At 41.7% G+C, this 22,893-nt stretch overlaps 1 protein-coding gene across 5 annotated transcripts in view; it reads right to left on the bottom strand.

Moving 5' to 3' along the window:
* Positions 1-22,893, bottom strand: part of LOC135217258 (OTU domain-containing protein 3-like) — a 104,780-nt gene that overhangs the window by 75,387 nt on the left and 6,500 nt on the right. For all 5 annotated transcript variants that reach the window (XM_064252998.1, XM_064252994.1, XM_064252993.1 and 2 more), the window contains one exon: positions 10,708-10,862. In XM_064252998.1, coding sequence (XP_064109068.1) covers positions 10,708-10,862 — 155 coding nt within the window. The remainder of the gene's footprint in view (positions 1-10,707; positions 10,863-22,893) is intronic.

The following is a 22,893-nucleotide window of genomic DNA, read 5'->3' as shown; positions in this document are numbered from 1 at the left end:
TGTTTTTAGTTGTATTCTACATGAAATTGCGCACACTTTCATATATAAAACTTTATGTAACGGCTAATTTAAAATGGTGCAAACATTACGGCAACAGGACGAAAAAATTTATGATTTTTTTTGTAAGAGTTACCGCGCGACCATAAGGAATTTTTTTTTTCCCATAAATTCACCATAAATCGAAATATTGTGCTAAAGACTTCTAATTTGTTGTAAAATAAAGGTAAATGATTGAATATTACTAGAATGTAAGAGTTCTAGCTTACAATTGCGTTTTTTTTACCATTTCGGTCGAGTCCAAGTTGACCGAAGGTTGATATTTTGGCACTTATCGTTATTTATATAAAAATATTTAAGAACTGATAAAAGCTACAGCCATGGGTTGTTTTTAGTTGTATTCTACATGAAATTACGCACATTTCCATATATAAAACTTTATGTAACAGCTGATTTAAAATGGTGCAAATATTACGACAATCGGACGAAAAAATTTATGATTTTTTTCGGAAGAGTTACTGCGCGGACATAAGGAAAAAGTTTATTTCATAAATTCACCATAAATCGAAATATTGTGCTAGACTTCCAATTTATTGCAAAATGAAGGTAAATGATTGAATATTACTAGAATATACGAGTTTTAGCTTACAATTGCGTTTTTCGACCATTTCGGTATTTGACTGAAGGTTGAAATTTTGGCATTTATCGTTATTTATATGAAAATATTCCAAAAACTAATAAAAGCTACAACCATGAGTTGTTTTTTTGTTGTATTCTACACAAAATTGCGCACATTTCCATATATAATACTCCATGTAACGGCTAATATAAAATGGTGCAAAAATGATGTCAGTGACGAAATAATTTCCGAGATGTGTTGCTGATACTTTTTAGTGCGAGAAGAAAGAAATTCGCTTTTGCGCGCCTGGGTAAGGATTGTAAACAAAACAACGCCTTGATCCGTGAGCTCCCAGCATCCCCCCAATTTATATCGACGTTTAATACGTCCAATCGGCGTTAAAGGGTTAAGAGCTCTACTACTCAGGCCAAGCTAAGATGATAAAGGAAGGTTCGAAGTAACAAGGACTGGCTAAACCGTCAACCAGTTGTTAGGCTAAGCTCATACATGCATGTTGGAACTGGTTAGCCCAGACATTAAGCTAGGTTAAACTAAGAACTCTACCATTCAGACTAAACTAAGACAGTATATTCAGGTTTGAAAGTTAGCCAGGATAAGACATCAATCATTTGCTAGGCTAAGTTGGTACATGTATGGTTGAACTAGTAAGTCTGGGCGCTAGGACTAGACTAAGCTAAACTAAGAACTCTACCAACTCAGACTAAAAAGATAGTAGAGGTGGATTCGAACTAGCTGGGTCAGGCTGAGAATTTAACCATTTGTAAGGATAAAAGGTATGGCCGAATTAGCTAGGCTATAGTATCTCAGGCTACAAACTGCACCACTTAGGTGAACCTAAAATTGGTGAAAGCAAGTAGTTCTACCTCCTCCTTTTGGCTTCATGGTTCAGACTCCAGTACCTACTTCAATGAGTAGTTCTGAATCTTAGATTATGGATTTATGAAATTATTCTACTCACACCAAGACAGAAAACTGAAAATGTGTTTCGTGAGTTATCGTTTAGAGGGATGATTCTCCAGTACTTCATTGTAAAGGAACCAACTTATTGACTACTTATCACTACTTGTGTAAAAGTAGAAGTGCTTGGTCAATATTCTCATAGGGACAAACCAGATTGTACACAAACAAACATGGGAATTCTTCCTACCTGGAATAGGTTTGAAGTCTTGGGTCAACCCAATGTCTGTCAATTCCCAAAATGCAGACTGTCTGTAATTAACTAGATGAATCCATGCCCCTTTCACTGGTCTCCAAACTAAACGAGAACATTGCACATCTTGTTCACTATTGCCTGGTCCTCACAGCCATCAATCATTACTTGAGTCATAAAACTATGTATAAGCTAGATCCTACGACTGTTCACGTTCTCATGGTACCAGCCATCATAGTTCTTACAGACGCCTTGTACAGACTTCACCATTTTCGAGGCTGCCTCCTATGGCCATCATAGTCCTTGCGGTTGCCATTGTTCTCATGGCCGTCATATTTCTCACATAGTTATAATTCTTATGACCGTCACAGTTCTCACATCTGTCATAGTCCTTCTGGCCCCATAGTTCTCACAGCTGTCATAGTCCTTACAGCTGTCCAAGTTCTCATGGCTGTCATGGTTCTTATGGTCGTAATAGTTCTCATGACTGTCATAGTTCTTATGGCAATCATAGTTCTATGGTTGTCTTTGTTCTCGCAACCTATCACTGGGCTGTTGAAAACCTAGACGCCAGCCATCTAAACAGAGCTAATAACTACTGCTTAAGCTTTCTTTTTGAGGGATGTGATAGTGCCCAGCTTGAAGACGAAAGTCCCTTATCCCATGTATAACTGGAGCATGCACATGTATCTCGCAGCTTAGCTCACAAGAAAAAACAAGATCACAAAGACAACGATGTCTCACGCCTTCCGTCTTGTGTGTCTTTTCAATTTTCCTTCTAAAACTTTCAATTTCTCCAGAAATGCGTGCTCCTAAATATGAAAGTGTAGTTATACTAGTCATCACCAAAGACAAGAGGTTGGCAGCAGTAGACTTGTGATGTCATGACTGCCACCATTGTACCATTGTAATTGCGGTCTTGTCTATGACATCATCACGCTTGATGGAAGTGCAAGGTTGTTGATTATACTCTTGCGGGCACGACAAAGGGACCCAAAATGCTGTGGAATTGTTAAGTTTTAAAAGGATGTGACAGTCCTGGCTCAAGATGAAGAAGAAATTATTCTTCTCCTCTTGGCACGAGGATCAGTCATGAAGTCCCTGATTTGAGGGTTCCCAACTCCTCCCCACAGCACTAGACGGAGTTTGCATCATCACTTCTTCGACATTTACAACTACTTCTTGTGCTTTCTTACAATAGGGATGTGACAGTCCTGGCTTGAAGATGGAGAGGAAACTATTCTTCCTCTTTTGGCACGAGGATCAGCCACGATGTCCCTTATTCCTCAACGTTTGCCTGGAAAACGCACTAACGTCAACATCACCAAAGCTTGTGTTGACGCTGAAGTGGAAGAATAACAAAAAGGAAAGACTTGCGTCTTTTCCCCCTCCATGTTTGTTATTCTCAACGCTTGCAATTTTCCCAAAAATGTGCGTCATCATGTGGCGGGATCACAAGCTAAAAAACACTCTCTCAAAACACACTTGTACTTCCCACACACTTGACACACTCAGGGCGAGGAGCTGCACTGTCCGCTGGATACGGCCACTGTAATACAATACACAAACAAACCAACAAGGACTACAACCATACAACAATTCAACACAAACCCAACAAAAGACAACTGCACAAACAATCACTAACATCAAAAAACCAATAACACAAGCCAAGGAACCACAACTCACCAATAAAACTCAACATCTCACAACTCCAACAACTCATCTACAACACAACAGAACTTACATGCTTAACAACCCTCCAACACACAAGCACAACTTCAGCAACACAGGCACAACAACTCTAAGTATATAACATTAACAATAATTCAAACAATTCAAAAACACACAATATACTGACCATCAATGCCTTCAATACTGACTACATTTACTGACTGCCCAGAACTCTGATCATAAACTGACTCTCTGACTGATAGGGCAATTGCACCAACAGACAACCCAGAACACCCCAACAAGCAATTCAATCGTTAACCATCCATCTCTCTCTCTCTCTCTCTCTCTCTCTCTCTCTCTCTCTCTTACGGAAAACCAAACACATACTACACTATCTTAACAGCAATACCAGCCATGAAACTTACTCTCTCTCAACTCTTGGAGACGTTGTCAAATGAAACAAACTGATCATCCCTCCATATTACCTCCCCCATTACATTTGACGTCTCCTTACCCTGCAACACCCACACTGAATTGCCTTTCATAACACCCAAGGATGCTCAGAGACAGGCCCTCTGGATCTAGTTTGAGGATCCTCATACAATCTCTCATTCACATCAGTATTCACTTCTCCCAAACTACTTTCATTCCATTGTCTCCCTCACTACTAACCTCCCAAATCTCATTCACTATTCCATTGACATCTAGCTCTGGTCCCAACATCTCCCCTATTTCTGCTACCAAACCACTCACTTCATCCATACTTCTGTCAAACCCTTGCAAAGCTTCATCCACACTATCAATTACTTCCCTACTACTCCGTTCCTTCCCAATGAAATCTCACTCACCCGTTAATTGAAACCCACACGCGCCACACATATCATTCATTCCCTCAAAGTCATCCATACTACATGCCTTATAAACCGTTTGTACTCTAACACTAACACCCTTATCATGCAGTTTACGCTTCTCCCTTTCATTCCCTTTCCTTACACTCTTTCACTTACTTCTATACTCAACCAATGCCAACTGCTAATCTTACAGACCCATTTGCTCACTGACACTCGGCTCATACCGATTCATTTTCAACCATTCACTCATCGCATTCCCCCGAACATACTGTGGCACATCTTTCCACCTACGCAGCTGACTATAGTGTGCCCTTATTTCATCCATACTTCCATCTACTCACAATTTCCCCAAAACATAACTCAATCCACTCAGACTCACTTACAAAATCTCATACTTATTCACCCTCTCTTTAGCAATCAAAGGCACTCCTTTCCATAACTTACTGTCTACTCTTCCATCTTTATCCAAATACAACTCTCCATGTACATTCCCTTTCATACGCAACTCAATCACATTCGTACTCGGACGGACCACCATCCCACACATCTTCAGGAACTTATACCCACCAACATATTGTACTTATCATTCACCTCTTCAACCACACAAAAATCACTGTCATACATTACTGCCCTGTCAATTTCTATTTTCTCACATAACATCCCCACTATAGGCATACCTAAATTCCCTATTCCTTGTACTTCCCCTTTACAATTCTTAATTTCACACTCACTTTACAACTTGTCGCAACCATTCTTAAAAAGAAGATTTAACCTAGTGTCAATCAAAACAACCAGTCATATCCCCTTGCAATTCACTTGCACGCTCATACATTCATGTGCTCTACTATCAAAACCCTTTCTCTTGCAGCAATCTTTCATAGCACATTCATCACTCTCGCCATTCGCACACCAAAGGACCCACCCAACTGAATCCCCTCTTTAACTAGTTTCCTGAACTGTTAGCTTGCTTCACTCCCTTTTGCCTACACACACTGGCTACATGACCTTCCATTCCACATTCAACACATTTTTCTCACGTTTCTCTACACATCCTCGCACAATGTCCATTCCTCCTGCAATTACCGCAAATCACATTCGCACAGGTACCTCGACATCCACTCGCTATGTGCCCTACCTGTCCACACCTGTATCACTTAATATCCCTACTTTCTTACACTCAACTCACTAAATGGCCCATTTGCTCAAACCCGAAGCACGCTCCTAACGCCCACCGACACTCATTCTTCTTGTGTCCTGGCTTTCCATATCTGTAATACTGCTGCTCTCGTTCACGAATAACTGATCCTACTCTTCAACGCTTGGACTCCGATCTCTCTTAAGTTCTACTACACTTAAGTTACTTGCCCTCACACTTCTATCAACCACTCACTCTGCCATTCACCTTGGCCCTTCTAAAACTGCCTCTCTATAGCTTTTAAACTCTGGTATACCCTCAGCTACTTCAGTCCTAACACTAACACTTCTACTCTCTTTCATACACCTATCTAACTCATAATCCTCTACAATTTCTAAAATGTCATTCCACATCAACCTTTCATTCGTCCATCTTTTTTCTCCTTACGTTTTGGATTCATAAACTTGTATACTCTCGCTGGTACAGTCACCAACAACTTTCGCACTAACTCCTTACACTCATTATTTATCCCTTTGTCCCCAAACTTTTTCCTGACTAATGTTTCCAACCTGCACACATACATTGACGACTCACCAACATTCATTCTTGCCTCTTCAAAATCATGCTTTCTCCTATATCTAACGCTACTCTTTATCCTCTTTGCCTGTTCCATAATCCTGGCTTTCCCACTCTCATACAGCACATTCCCAACACTCATCATTACCCCTTACATAATCAACAAAAATCCTATCAAAAAGCTACCTAACTCTCTTGCCTAAACTCTTGTTATCCCCATACTTAGCCACACAATAATTCTCATATCCCTTAAAAAAGTCCCCTATATCCCTACTACCATATTCCTAGTATTGTGCACATCGGGATGCCTCTCTCATATACACAGCCTTTCGTCTTCATGCTCATTCTCCCTCTCACTTTCTACTTCCATTCTGATCCTTCTTAACCTCTCCTGAATACAACAAATCAACTTCCATACTAACATCCATGCTCTTGATCATGCTCTTCTTACCCTTCTTCCTACCTACCTGTTTCCACCCACCGCTATCTAAATCACGCTCGGCCCTTTCCCCAACGTATTCTCACTCTCAGCCCTTTCCCCAATGTAATCAGTCCTAGTCTCATCCTGTCCATCATCCTTACTAACCTTCTTTCCCTTAGTCTTTTTCTTTTCCTTAGCCCCCTTCTTATTCTTGTCTTTCCCTTACTTATCACAATCAAATCACCTCCATCACTCACACTCTCACCCACTTGTTCTTTCCCTTTATTAATTGCTCCTGGCCCCTCAAAAGACCCAGTAGGCCTACCTCCTACTGCTCTCTCTCCCATGAATCCCTTCATCATCTGCACTGCATTCATCATTACTCCGAATTTTTCATCTATTTTCTCCACCATTCTCTCTTCTGCTCGTTTCACCTCTTCTTTCATTTCCACTTTTGCACTCTTTAGCATTCCTCTCATTTCCTCCAAATCGCTCTTCAGCTCCTCACACTCTACCCTCAACCTCTCATTCTCTACTTCCAATCGTCCCCTCACTTCTCTCTCCAACTTCAACTCCTCCTTCAGCTTCTCCAATTCAGCTAACCCCTCCATACTCATTTTCCATCACCAATCACACAACCCACCACACCAGCTGTCCTGCAGCTGCCACACCAGCAGCCCCACATTGGGAGCCAATAAATAATGTGGCAGGATCACAAGCTAAAAAACCACTCTCAAAACACACTTGACACACTCAGGGCAAGGAGCTGCGCTGTCCGCTGGATACAGCCGTTGTAACAACACACAAACACATCAACAAGGACTAGAACCATACAACAATTCAACACAAACCCAACAAATGACCACTGCACAAATAATCACTAACATCAAAAAAACAATAGCATGACAAGCCAATACAATCACCTATAATATCAAGGAACCACAACAACTCACCAACAACACCACTCAACTCACAACTCCAACTCATCTACAACACAACAGAACTCAAACACTTAACAACCCTCCAACACACAAGCACGACAACTTCAGCAACACACAAATTGTGTGATTATCATATCTCATAGAAGTTAATCTAGTTCTGCAGCCCTTACTGAAAAAATGAGTGCTAGATACACTAGAGTCTAACATCGTCGGCCACAAATCAAGTCAAAATCAGTACTAAGTTGAACTAATTTAACTGGGTCAACATATAAGAAATTAACAGTTCCTGTCCTAATAAATGCCAAATTACTAACAATTTCCAGGAAAAACAGCAAAGAATCCAAAATTCCAAATCAGCTGCTGACTCACAACCTCTGTAGACAGCCAGCAGAAACAAACTGAAGCACCTGGCTCAGTTGTTGTTGTTCTTCCCAAAAGTGGGTAGGACTATACTCTGTTTTTTCCATCTGTCCATCCGCCTGTGGTGTTTGCACATGGTAACACTGCGTCCCGGGCTTTAAATAATATTCTATTTCAAATATTAACGGTGTAATTTGCATACAGTAAATTATTAAAACACTTTTCAGTTGCAAATGTACACTCAGATATCCTTTTACAGTGGCACCTTGACATATGAAATTAATCCGTTCCAAGGCGGCCTTCGTAACATGAGCTTTTCGTATCTTGAACTGCATTTTACATGTAAATTGCCTAATTCGTTCCAAGCCCTACAAAAACACCCCAGTAAATTATATTTCCAGGCTTACAACACATGTTCTAGGGTTACGACGCCGATCCGACGGAAGAAATATGACTCCAAAAAGGCAAAATACTGTACATACTTGAATAATATTCAACTGCATGTCATGTTCAACCCCATTTTTACTGCATATACTAGGACTTTAGCATATGTCCCTTAGCAATAAGCCTAGCCTATGTTAGCAGTTGCTACTGTAGCCTAGTCTATGATTCTGACATCTAAACCTAAGAAGCTAAAAGCTTAGAATATGCCAATAAAATGCATTAATAATTAGTATGTACTAATTTCAAATAATTATTAATTAATCATTAACTATAATACTTAAAAAAAAAAAAAAGCTTCCAACATTTTGTTTACATTCAGCACTTAAGAGTGCCGACCAATCGCCAAGCAACCACTTTTCCTAGCACACAGGTCACAAATTTTCATTATCTCTCAACTACTGAAACTACCAAACAGTATAATAACCATTCATTTCTATTCTTTATTCTATCTTTACCTAATGGAGATACCGAGTTACTGACAGCTATAATGAAACATATACGTAATATTAAAACAGAAGAATTCTAGAAAATACGTATTTGTTGGCTTCGATGATAGCAGTCTGATTTATTTTATATTTTATGATATCTAATTCACAATTTTTCTTATTAAATGTATTGCATGTACTCATTGCAACTAATTATTAAGTAACCATTATCTATAACAAACAATTAAAAAAAAAAAAAAAAAAAAAAGCTTCCAAACTTCTGTTTACATTGTTTACATTCAGCACTTACGAGTATCGAACGATCGCCAAGCAACCACTTTCACCTAGCCCTCAGTACGTACAGTAATCAAATTTTCATTATCTATCTTCAACTACTGAAACTACCAAACAGTATAATAACCATTCATTTCTATTCTTTATTCTATCTTTACCTAATGTTTTTTTTTTTTATTAAATGTATTGCATGAATAAGTTTTTCAATTTACAGCATCCTTTTACCAATAGAATACATAGCACAAGGGTAGATGCTGACCAATAGGAGAGCAGGATCTTACGGGGTGACTAGCATCAGGAACCAATGGGAGAGCGGGAGGATGGTGGCGAGTTTACTCAGTTGGCGGCGCGCGAGTTTTAAAATTGTTCTCGGTGGTCTGGGCGAATCTTGGGACTTTACAGCAACAACCTTTCGTAACTTGAACTATTTTCGTATGTAGAGCCCAAAAAATCTTCGTATTTGCTTTCGTATCTCAAGTTTTTCGTAAGTTGAGCCTTTCGTATATCGAGGTACCACTGTATTAAAACAGAAGAAGAATTCTAGAAAATATTTGTTGGCTTCGATGATAGCAGTCTGATTTATTTCATATTTTATGATATCTAATTCACAATTTTTTTTATTAAATGTATTGCATGTGCTCATTTCAAATAATTATTACGTAACCATTAACTATCATAAACAAAAAAAAAATAAAAAAAGAATAAAAAAAAAAGCTTCCAACCTTCTGTTTACATTTTGCACTTACGAGTACCAAACGATCGCCAAGCAACCACTTTCACCTAACACACAATACATACAGTAATCAAATTTTCATTATCTCTCTTCAACTACTGAAACTACCAAACAGTATAATAACCATTCATTTCTATTCTTTATTCTATCTTTACCTAATGCTTTTTTTTTATTAAATGTATTGCATGAATAAGTTTTTCAATTTACAGCATCCTTTTACCAATAGAATACATAAGAGCACATGGGGTAGATGCTGACCAATAGGAGAGCAGGATCTTATGGCGGTGACCAGCATTAGGAACCAATGGGAGAGCGGGAGGATGGTGGCGAGTCTACTCAGTTGGCGGCGCGCGAGTTTTAAAATTGTTCTCGGTGGTCCAGGCGAATCTCGGGACATTACAGCAACAACCCTTCGTAACTCGAACTATTTTCGTATGTAGAGCCAAAAAAATCTTCGTATTTGCTTTCGTAACTCGAATTTTTTGTAAGTTGGGCCTTTCGTATGTCGAGGTACCACTGTATTTACCTAAAACTTACACATAGCGCAACTATTTAAAGCCCGGAACGCAGTGTTACCATGCGAAAACACCACAGGCGGATGGACAGATGGAAAAACCAGAGTATAGTTACCTATAGCCAAAACAAAGAAGAATAACTACCTCGAATTCTGAATTCAAGCTACCAGTGCTAGAAACTGTTAGCTATGTAATTACTTGATAAGTTACATAGGTAAAATAAGAGTTCTGGGGATTTTCATTTTATTTTGAGCCAACTGCACCTTCCGGCATGAAAATATGGCTATCTTTAACAGTAGGCAAGATTCACAAAAAAATGTACTGTACATCCATACATTAAAATGCCATGTCCAGTATTCACTTTAATATCACAAGGTAAAAAATATAGCATTAGATTTCTCAAGAATAACATTTGGATGTTGCTGCATTTAGCCACCTCTTTTGACAAAATTTACATCAAGCTAAAATATTGCAAAATTCACATAATTTGCAAAACTATACACTAGCCTTTATCTCAAGCTAAAATATTAAAACAAAATTTCCACAATTCTTACCCATCACCAGGTATCTCTCTAAGGGTCAGTCCCATAGCAAATAACTGTTGTTTCAATGATACATAATTTGAATCTGTACCATTCTGACCTGATCTGGCCTTCCGTGCAGCTCGCTGGGCACTTCTGGTAGCCCTTTCTTCACGCTTACGGGCCATCTGTTGAAAAAATGAAGTTTTCATAATAAAATTAATATTGTAATAGTACTTACCTGAACACCTGAATTAGCCCTGGTCACTGACCAGCCCAAACTTTATCCCCACAGATTTGCCCACAAAGTGGGTCATTTTAACTGTCAGCGCTACCAACGCTGCAGGTAAAATCTAGTCACCTGAGTTACCATTAGCAGCACTGCTGCAAATACCAGCCACCAGAGGCCTGCCTGCCTCAATTGAATCATTCACTATCAAATTGAAGTGGGAAGGTGGGTGGGAATCATTCAGGTGTTCAAGTAAATATTACAATTTTAGTTTATTATGAAAACTTCATATTGTAATACACTCCCTGAACACCAGAATTACCCCCGATTAACAACATTTAATGGAGGTGGGATCAATCTAATTCAGTCCGACCTGTCCATGGAACATACGCAGGTAAATCATTATCAACCTACCTTGTATAAATGTATGTATCCTCACCTAGTTATCTAACTTGGTAGGTGAGGATGTTTGCAAAGAAAGTACTCTAATGTCAGTGTTGAGTCTAAGGTACTGTCTGAGTCAGAAGTACTCCCCATGTGGTAATCTATAGTACTTATTCATGGAGGTAAAAGTAAAATCTACTCACCTAGTTGACCAACTCTGTAGGTGAGGATGCTTGCAGAGGAATACTTTAATGTCAGTGTTGAGTCCAAGGTACTGTCTGTATCCGAGGAACCTCTCATGTATGCAGGGGATATGGTGAACCTCCCATATGGCTATCCAGCCTCTCATGTATGGAGGAGAAGTTGAGTGTACAGGACCTTCGAGTTCTCTACTGCTCACTGACACAGATGACTGTGCTGATGAAGAAGCTGGAAGTTATTACTACATGACCATAAGGATCTACCTAACCTCAAGGATCTAAAAGGACAATACACTCAGTATAAGCTTGACCACAGACACACTCAAGTTCATTTAGACTACCAATGACTACATAAACTTCTAACATCCTAACGATACCAAGCTAATTATAAAATCAAGTTGGCCGCAACAACAGGACCCAGTGAGTAACCGTTCTCTGAGTCTGAGGAAACTGAAAAAACCTAAGATGGACATTGTGAAAGCCCACACCGACTCTCAAGTAACTGCCGCCAAGATCGCAGACACCGAAAATTTCCTCCAGAAAGCTGAAGGGGTGGCCATCTGCGATACTTTGCGCCCTCGGACACGAAGAACAACTCGAAGGCTCCAAAAGCGATGAAGAACCAAGCGAAGCTTGACTAATAACCCCTTGCAAGAAGAAACTAATTGCATTTTTGGAAATGAAATGAGATGGACACCTAGGGGAAACCAAATAAGATTCTCGGACAAGGTAAAAGTTCCTCAGTACATGACAAATAAGCTTTGAGAGCTCGAACCGGACACAGCAGCATTTGAGATTCGTCACCTGCTATACAATCATCCAACGATGCTGCTGCGACTCTACTTATGACGATGATGACACAAAATTGACCACCGAGGAGACATCTTTCTCTCTAAAACTGTTGCTGAGCGCAAGAGGCGCCATCAACAGAACCTTCTTATGAATGTCCAGATAGTGAGGAGGCAGATGATTTGACAGGAAGTCCCTCCTCTTCTTTACAAGAAAGTACAGCCAGCTAAAATGTTGGTCTGGTATGCCAACCCCATCAAAACCGAAGTGATGAGGTTGTCAAACAGTCCAGGACTGGATGGAGTATACCAACCATGTCTGAGACAACCCCAATCAACTCAGACAACATCCACATAGAGTGGGACAAGGCCTCCGACTGCCTGCGAAAAGTGTCCTCCAAATACAAGCCTCACGATATGTAACCCCTACCACACGAATCATCGAAGGAACCAAACCCAAGAGAGAAGAGCCTCAACGGATTCCTAGAGTAGAACTCGGACACCAGCAGAAGGGTTACCCGCTACCACGTACAGACCACTTCCGATCAGGAAGCAAGATTGGATCCAGCTCACCCAACCCCTTAAGTAATGCTAGCCTAGAGTAATCTTCCCCAAAAGTTACCCGACTGCAGAAACCAGATCAGCTTATATGATGTTTGAGAGACTACTGGTCCAGTTGAATACAACGAATCAAACATTGCTTGAATTAACTGTGTAGGTTCCTCTGGAGCCTGAACTGTGGAAAGAGAGAATGGACCAAGTTCATCATCTGTTTGTACTTGCTTTTCTCCGCTGGAGAAACAAAATCCAACAACTAGTAGTATTGGATTCTCTCTTCAAAGGGTATCGTCTATCAGTCCTGTCCGACTGCACCGGAACAGGAAAAGGAGAAGGCTGAACACCCACAAGAGCAGCACCCAATAACCTGGAACTTACTACGCTTGGGTGCTTGATACCAACACCTGATATACATGATCCCATCATAACTGAGGCAACCGATCCGGTTGCGCATTCCTATACCAACAAGACAATGATAAACTCCTGACTCCTGAGCTAGTTGTACTCGACTGCGCAATCCTGCAACCCTTAGACACGGTGACGTAACACCTGACCAACCACCCCCAGTTCCACAACTGTGTACCAACTAAACACTATGACATAACCCTAAGCTAGTCTCGCTCAACTGCACCAACCCGCACTACCCAGTAACGATGATTTAATACCTAGGCCGAACATACCTTGGGAATGAATGTACACCCCTAAGAGCCAACCACACACTGTTGCCCCAAACTTGTACCAACCAAAGACAATGACATAACCTTGAGCCAGTCTCACTCAACTGCAAAACCCCGCACCAGCCAGTGACTATGACATAACACCTGGCTGACTACAAATGGGTGACTAAGGCTCCCCTAAGAGCGGAGAGGCCACAAAACATGATCCAAAAAACGCCGGTTACACCAACACTAAACCAGGATGGGAGTCTAGAGCTGAAGCTACATTGATCAAGTGAGGGAAGCACTCCCAGAAACCCCGGAACCAAGGAGAGAAAAAGGAAGAACCCATACTCGGAGTAACCACTGAGCACCTAACGCCGACATTGTGCAGGTGGGAAAAACCAACTTGTACAGGACCTAAAAGTGCCTCTAAGGACACGCTATGAACTGCAGAACCAATGGGAGCCAAAGGAGGAAGTTACAAGCTACCCTAACAAAAGGAGGCCGAGGGTACAAATTGTACTAATGATGGTGCAGACGAACTCCCAACAGCCATAGCCCCCGTAATAACCTAGGTAGGCACGTTACGTCTCAATCCCTGAAAGCATAAAAATGGGAACCGAAGAAGGAAGAATGTTATTGTTATAATACAATTAAGTTTGTTCAATACTTACCTGGCAGATATATATATAGCTGTATTTTCTGAAGTCCGACAGAATTTAAAAATTCGCGGCACACGCAGTGGGCGGCCAGGTGGTAGTACCCATTCCCATGCGCTGGGAGGCGGATATCAGGACTATTCCCTTTTCTATTCATATTTATCAGTGCCCACTGTCTCCTGAGGGGAGGTGGGTGGGCACTCTAATTATATATATCTGCCAGGTAAGTATGAACAAACTTAATTGTATTATAACAATAACATTTTGTTCATGAAACTTACCTGACAGATATATATATAGCTGAATCCCACCTTCGGATGGGGGTGGGAAGAGACAGAATAGGATTTTTGGGAACTAAATTAAGTAGATGATATACATCTTGGTTCCTGACCTGTTAGCATAGCCGACTTCGTGATTACTGTCACCAAAGTCTGCTTCTGCGTTACTAGAGTTGCCAGCGAGGTAGAGACCTGTAATGCTGGTGCGCTCTAGATGATCTGTCAACGGGGGCGTGACCACAATGTGACTAGACCATATGACCATACTTTTGAGGGCACCGAAGCTAAAACCACCACCTGACCTAACCTATCAAAGTTAGTTCCATAACTTTCTAGGCTAAAGAAAAGGAACGCGCCTCAAGCGACCAACCCTTCAAAGATAAAAGCACACCTATCCATTTTCTATAGGATAGGATTCGTGTTGCTTCTTGCACCCAATAATATATCTACGGATATGTAAGGGTCCTAGCGACTTACGGATCTGAAATGTCGTCTTCACATCCCGTCGGAGTGTGAAGCGAACACAGAGTTGCTTCGCTAAAGCGTGGCACTCAGGATGTTACTGAGTGTCATGCTCTGTTGAAATGCTTCCGAGGCCGCGCCCTCACCTCTTGAGCATTCATATTAAGAAAAAATCTCAAATCTTTATGCAAACTAATGAATGAGACCTCTTAAAAGAACTCCTTGGCTATAATGCCAGGGTGTTCTTGGACATGAACCAGTCTGGTCTTTTTACGGAACACCGCAGATTGTCGGGAGTGTGAAGCGAACCCAGAGTTGCTTCGCAAAAGCGTGGCACTCAGGATGTTACTGAGTGTTCATGCTCTGTTGAAATGCTTCGAGGCCGCGCCCTCCCCAACCTCTTGAGCATTCATTATTAAGAAAAAAATCTCAAATATTTAGAAACATAATGAAATGAGACCTCTTAAAAGAACTCCTTGGCTATCATGCCAGGGTGTTCTTGGACATGAACTAGTCTGGTCTTTTTACGGAATACCGCAGATTGTCTGTTGACCTTGACTTTCTATAGTTTTATCAAGATAAAACTTGAGAGACCCTACAGGGCACAGGACTCTCTAATGCCCTTGCCCAATAATTTGTGCCATACCCTTGGTCTCCAAGCCTTCGGGTCAATGGTCAGACAGGTTTTCGTTCTTATCAAGAACGGAAGGCTTAGCGGACAGACCGCATTATGTCCTTTAAAGCCAAAACCTCTGATGATGGCTAAAACCTCACTAACCCTCCTTGCCAGTGGCTAGAGCGGTTAGAATATTAGCCTTTCTGGTCACGTGTATTAAAGATCGCAGAAAGGATAGGTTCGAAATGCTTTTGGCATCAGAAACTCAGACTACGTCTAAGTTCCATGCCGGAACCTTAGATCCAGAGAATACAAGATCTCCACAGACCTCAAAGATCGTGAAGCTTTGTTGTTTGACAGAACCGAATCTCTGAGCCTAGAGGCCGTCAACAACATATTTGCATATTCTACAACAGTTAGGACTTCTATCTTATCTCATACTTCATACGGAAAGATAGAACCATAACGAAATTCACAGAGGTCGAGGTGGAGGAACAGTCATTTCCCTTCACTATCTCCAGAAACGGCCCCCCCCCCTCCGATTGAAAACTGAAAATAGGCAGCACTGCTTTGCCTTGGCCAAGAGACTGCCATTAATCTTGAAGATCTTATCGCTTCTCGATAGTCTGAACGCTTTCAGACTCAGAGAGGAGAGATATTAGATACTTCACTAAGTGACGATGTTTGATTACACCGATTCTCTCGGGAAGGGTCTTTTGGACAATTCTCTGAATTACCTGACCTTTGTGAATCCAACCTCTTAGAGGCCAACATGTGGCGACTAAAGCTAATCCTCTAGGATCATGAATAAGGGAACAACTTAAGAGGAAGCTCCTTCGTCTTCAATATTTACGAAAAAACTTAACGCAAGGACTCCCTCAGTCTCTCCTCACTTTCGACATACTTCTAAGTGAGGATTACTCAGACGTCAGTAGTTGTTGCCTTCGATCGAGAAGACCCCCACGGACGTGCACTAGATTAACGAACCTATTGAGGATCGTTACGTTCCGTGCCCAAGCCCATAACCAATTCTCTCTTCTCGAGCTATGAGAGAGCTGAGAAATTATCCGAGATGATTTGGGCCACTCGATCCAACTCACCCTTCGAGGAACTGGAAAGCCGACTAATTTGGCTTCCAATTCTTTCAGACAATGTGCCAGAACATCTGTTCTCTGTTCGGATGTCTGGCACCCTCTCGCTATCACCTGAGGTGATCCTCAAGCCGTTGAGAGAAAATTAGAATTACAAGATCTTTGATGTTATTCCAATTTCTTCGTGAGGAAAATTTGTAGAGGTCTGAATTGCTGTTTATTCAGGGAAAACAAGCTTCTCCAGCGAGGAAATGGTCCCCAGCAAACTCATCCATTCCCTCACTCAGCCTGCTTCCTTCCCTAAATAAGGCTGCGCTTTGCATAAGCAGGAGAGCATTATTATAGTGCTATGCCGCGGTAGATTCGTACAGAATGTTACCGGGTGCGGTAAACCCGCACCTCAACAAGTATAAGAGATATCTTGTTGAAAATTTTTCTAAGTAAACGGCAGGTATGATCATTCAAGATTACTAGAAATTTCCTCAACCCGAGGCTAAAATCCATGATTGTAGGGCAAAGAGACAGTTTATTAAGCCATTCCCGCAAGGAGAGAGACGTAACCAAACCGAGCATGACACCGAGCTGGCCGGTACTGCGTAGATCACAGTAACAGCAGCCTTGATCATCGTCTCGCACTATATGCCTGAGTTGCCAGCTACTCCTTTTACGAAGGGATAGGTATGAAATTATCGAGCCAAAGGAAACTCTCAAGCAGGCATATTTAAACGAAACAAAATTCGCTAAATACAGAAGCTGAGTTGATGTTGCAGTTCAATTAGAATACTTCTCGTCTAAGTCGCAATCCGTAGAATAACTAGGATATGCGCCTACCCTCGGACAATTCAACTGCTTAGTAGAATCATGTCGCGAGGTTAATATACGTAGTATATTTATAGTATTCTGAACAACGATCTCCATCCTAAATTCTTTCCTTAAAGAAAACAAAATAAGGATTGGAGATCGACCACCTTCGATCTCTATCAAAAAGAGTGAAGGAGAAGTCTTCCTCGAAGGAAAGCTTCAATGGAGAACAGAATACTATCTGCCTGAGTTGCCAGCTACTCCCATTTACGAAGGAATAGGTATGATTTATCGGATCGAGCAAAAGGAAACTCTCAAGCAGGCCTATTTAAACGAAACAGAATTCGCTAAATACAGAAGCTGAGTTGGTGTTGTCGTAACAATACCTGAAGAGTTGTTCTTACTCCGAAAACTCTTGGAAGGTTGAAGGGAGTGTCAAATAAATACATTAGAACAACAGTTCTTTCGGCTTCTATCCGCAGAGGTAAATACGATATGCGTATATGACTCGACCCATGCGTTAGCAAAATGACGCAAAGATAAACTACGTAAGTATTGTAGTAATTTGAACATCGAATTCTCTACTACATCTTTCCTGGACGAGGAAGAGAGAAAGAAAGGAAAACGACTGTCCACGTTCGGTTCTGAAAATGAATGAGAGCTCTTCCGAAATTTGTTACTTATCCGCTTAAGCGATAAAATGTTATGAAGATCTTTGTCAATGAGAACTAACCCATTTACATGACAGAAAGTAATCCAGGAATTCGAGCATCATAGTTTTATTTTCCCGATTCCGCAGAAATCGAGGAAGGGGCGGGGTTCCTGATTAGAGACTGGGGTTACGACAGGAAGGACCTTAATGTTCCCCTTCGGCAGCGCAATCCCGAAAGCAGACGAGGCGTTTTATGACACCGAAATCTGCTTACTTCCTGGAATTCATCAAGTGATGGATTCTATTGAACGCTCCCTTCGTAGAAAGCGAAGTAGACATCTTGACGAGACCAAACTCCTTCCTCTACTTCGACGACGCCCTCTTGAAGAGCGTTCTTGCAGGAATCCTGCCGAACGTCTTGATGCGTAGGACGCCTATCGTTCTGAAGAACGTCCTGGCAAGTGCTCTACCGAGCGTCATGACGTGTAGGATGCCGAGCGTCTTCAAAAGCGTCCTCGCTAGCGTCCTGGCGAGCGTCCTCGCTAGCGTCCTGGCGAGCGTCCTCGCTAGCGTCCTGGCGAGCGTCCTCGCTAGCGTCCTGGCGAGCGTCCTCGCTAGCGTCCTGCCGAGCTTCCACCGAAGCGTCCTGGCGAATGTCCACAAAAGCGTCCTGCTGAGCGTCCTCAAAAGCGTGCTGGAAAGCGTCCTGCTGAGCGTCCTCAAAAGCTTCCTGCCGAGCGTCCTCAAAAGCGTCCTGGAAAGCGTCCAGCTACGAGAGTGTCTGAGCAGAGAACACCAAGTCTTCTGAACGACGTTTCAGAGAGGAAACTCGTTGAGCGCCTTGATGCATGCAAGGCCCGCCAAGAGGCGTCCTGGCGAGCGACCTTGCCAACATCTCAATGTTATGACGAACCGCGTTTTGCGTATGACATTGAATATTTTTAAGGGACGTCGTCATGCGAGTCTCCATGGGAGAGCCGCACGCTGCTCCTGAAGAGTGTGAACACTAAAGGAAGACGTATGGCTTTCGTCTTCCGCAAGGTGCTTGCCGAGCGTCCTGGAGAATGTCTCTACTTATAGGACGTCGAGCACCTCCAAAAGCTTCCTCACGTCTAAATTGCCCTTCTTATGCCGACCAGAGACATAAGTTGTTTGACTGTGCAAAGCAGCTTGCCGGCCGTCAAAACTTATCAGCTTGCTTTATCGAAGTAAAGCGAACGTTACATAACGTATACGGAGCGCAATGAGGAGAGGAGACGAATACTGAGTTGCTCCTCCAAAAGGTGGAATCAAGAATGTCCTTGATTACCAAATTCTTTTGGAATGCTAGCGAGGTTGAAACAGCTCTAACTTCATGAGCGTTCACTCGCAGGAGGCTCAAATCACTCTTCTGGCAAGATGAATGAACCTCCTTAATTAATGTATAAGTGATATATACATGAGCGTTCACTCGCAGGAGGCTCAAATCACTCTTCTGCAAGAGAATGAGCCTCCTTAATAATGTATACATGATGTATACATGAGCGGTCACTCGCAGGAGGCTCAAATCACTCTTCTGGCAAGATGAATGAGCCTCCTTAATAATGTATAAATGATATATACATGAGCGTTCTCGCAGGAGGCTCAACTCACTCTTCTGGCAAGATGAATGAGCCTCCTTAAATGTCCCTTAGGAAAAGAGCCAGTGCATTCTTCTAAAAGGGAAAATGTGGTCTCTTACTCTCTCATCCTCTCGTGACGAGAGAGAGGACGTGAAGCGTCCTCTTCTCTAAAGCTTCTTTAGGGGGCGCGAGTCCTTCCGAGAACTCCAACCCCTGTGTGGGGAGGACGCCTCGGAGGACGAGAAGCAATCTTTCAAGATTCGCGCACGTGCACGATCTTTAGCAGCCTGGGAAGAGTCAACAGGTTCTGCCGAAGGGACGCCAGATCGGTGGGGAGCCCCCGTAACCCTCTGCGGCTTTCGACATTGCCCTCTCCCTGAGTCCTGGGAGTCCGACAGAGGTCCAGGCCTAGAGGCATTATGGGGCCGATCTGACGCCCCCTCCACAACACAAGGGGCACTACACTTCACAACACTGGTTGGAGAGCGAGCACTTTAGTCTAAGATTACTTGATGTAATCCTTTAGCAGACACTTATTCTAGGCTCGTAAGCCATACCCACAGGGTTAGGCAAAATAAAATCTACAGGAGGTTAGAAGGTTCATTATTTCTAACTTCTGTTTACTGTGGAGGGAAAACTCCTGATTCTAACACGCTCTAAAATGCGTAATTGAATCCTCCTTCTTCCGTAATCAGTCACACATTACACTAATTACCTTATGCAAAGAAAACATGTAAACGTCATATATACTAAGCGAGTGTCTACCGAAAGTTACGGTAGCCTCACCTTACCATGCAGACAACAAAGTCTGGAACTAGGCTAACTAGCTTCAGACATCAAATGCAATGAAAAAATTTACGATAGCGTATGCCTAGCCACAAATCCAAGTTAATAATCGAAAGAATAATTAGGATACTTAAGTGGCTAATGAAGTTTCAAAATCCTAGGCGGAGGTCTGTAAACAGTTTGTTTACCGACCGGCGACAGAAAAAAATATGAATAGAAAATGGGAATAGTTCCTGATATCCGCCTCCCATTGCGGCGGGAATGGGTACTACCACCTGGCCGCCCACTGCGTGTGCCGCGAATTTTTAAATTCTGTCGGACTTCAGAAAATACAGCTATATATATATCTGTCAGGTAAGTTTCATGAACAAATTATCAGCTACCCTATTAAAAGAGGCTCAGGATACAACCAGTACCGATACAGTCGACAATAGCGCAGACGAGTCATCAACTGCCGTAGCACCCGCAAGAACCGCGGAGGACACATTACGTCTCAAACCAAGTTAAGGATGAATATATGGAGTTGTGGAAGACTCCGCAACCACCTGTGAAGCATCCAGACCAGCAGCCTAAGAACTACAGCCCCGCCAAAATGACTTCCCTTAACCCCAAGGAGACCTTACAGACCTTACATCTTGTTTGGGTTGCCCCAGGTCCCTCAGTATGAGGCACCTCTAATGTCTACCAGAGTTGCTATTACATCTTCTGATATATTTTGCATCTTCCAATCTTGGATGGTCTGGGATGCAGTTTATATATTTGTCGAGCTTATTCTTAAACACATCTACGCTCACTCCTGTTATATTCCTCAGATGAGCTGGCAACGCATTGAATAGACGCTGCATTATCGATGCTGGTAGGTAGTGGATTAATGTCCTGTGTGCTTTCCTTATTTTTCCTGGTATAGTTTTGGGCACTATTAATCTACCTCTGCTTGCTCTTTCTGATATTTTTAGCTCCATGATGTTTTCTGCTATTCCTTCTATCTGTTTCCATGCCTGAATTATCATGTAGCATTCTCTTCTCCTTTCTAGAGAGAGAGAGAGAGAGAGAGAGAGAGAGAGAGAGAGAGAGAGAGAGAGAGAGAGAGAGAGAGAGAGAGAGCTGCCAAAACCCCCAAATTTCAGTACTGAAACAAAAATTCTTTGCTCTGCTGTGCTAATGGCAAAGAAACAGGATAAGCAAGAGAAGACTGAAGCAACCTCTGAAGAATGAGCCGATAAAGAAGATTGTGTAAAGATAGAAGAAGTTTTAGAAGAAATTGGGAGAGAAAGAAACTAAACCGACTCTGTTCCCCATTGATAATCTTGACAAACATCATTAGCTAACTCAGGAAATTCTTCAAGACATGATCGTGAATACAGTCAGTATTCAAGCTAATGTAATTCGTCTTACCATAATTCAATTTTATGAAGGGGTTAGCAATTGATATCGGTACAACATCATTTTGAAAATAAGTCTTTCTATATCTCACACGCAACAGGCAATCGGGCAGTGAGAGAGTTAACTATAGAATTTTAGGCCAATAGAATTTTAGGCCAAAGGCCAAGCACTGGGACCTATAAGGTCATTCAGCGCTGAAAAGGAAACTGACAGTAAAAGGATTGAAAGGTGTAAAAAGAGGGAAAACCTCTCAGTTGCACATGAATCAAGTTGTTAGGAGAGGGTGGAAAGTAAGATGAAAAAAGAAAGGCAGTGAAAGAGGCCAAATTACAATCATCTAACTCCTTTACATTCATATCTTTTCACCATCTAAGTTAAATAAGTATTGTCTTAACGTTATACTTGCTGTATAAATGTGTATAGCCATGAACAACCGAACGAGAAACCACTTTGTTTACTAATACAACCGAATTCGATAGCAACATCCGTTTCTTGTATTCAATCAGCGTACAACAGTAAATACTTACCGTAGGTATGTTATAAATGATGTCATGTAGAATAGGACTGAAATAATTGATGTAATAACTTTACTTGCTGTGAGATCGTCATGGCAAAATAATTTTAAATGTAACGTAGCGGAAGCTGATAAAAACTAGTAGCATCAAGAGCTCATTTACTGTTGTTTTCACACCAATAAAAGATAAATAACGTAAAACTCGTAATACCGATGAAAATGAGTGAAAATGAACAGAATTGCTGAAATTTACGCAATCTATTAACAGAAAAAAAAAACTAGTTCTCAATGAGACATATTAGTCAAATTTGGACTTAAAAACATGTCATAAGATGAACAATATGACCTCGTTCTATATTAGTAAAATATGTAGATATTCATTTATGGTAACTAGGAACAACAACATCCATTGAAACCAAGCGAGATGGTTGCATATGGAGCGAAGGAAATCGACCCATCGACATCTCTGCCTGCCTAGGCCATGCCACCTTTACAATAGGGCTGTGTTGGGGCAAGCTTGTTGTACTTGTAATTTAATGGTAAGGTAATCTAATGGCA

This window comes from Macrobrachium nipponense, chromosome 7 (assembly GCF_015104395.2).
Source record: "Macrobrachium nipponense isolate FS-2020 chromosome 7, ASM1510439v2, whole genome shotgun sequence".
Classification (NCBI taxonomy): Eukaryota; Metazoa; Arthropoda; class Malacostraca; order Decapoda; family Palaemonidae; genus Macrobrachium; species Macrobrachium nipponense.
Note: the sequence above shows the minus strand (reverse complement) of the source record. Positions and strands in the feature narration are given on the sequence as shown.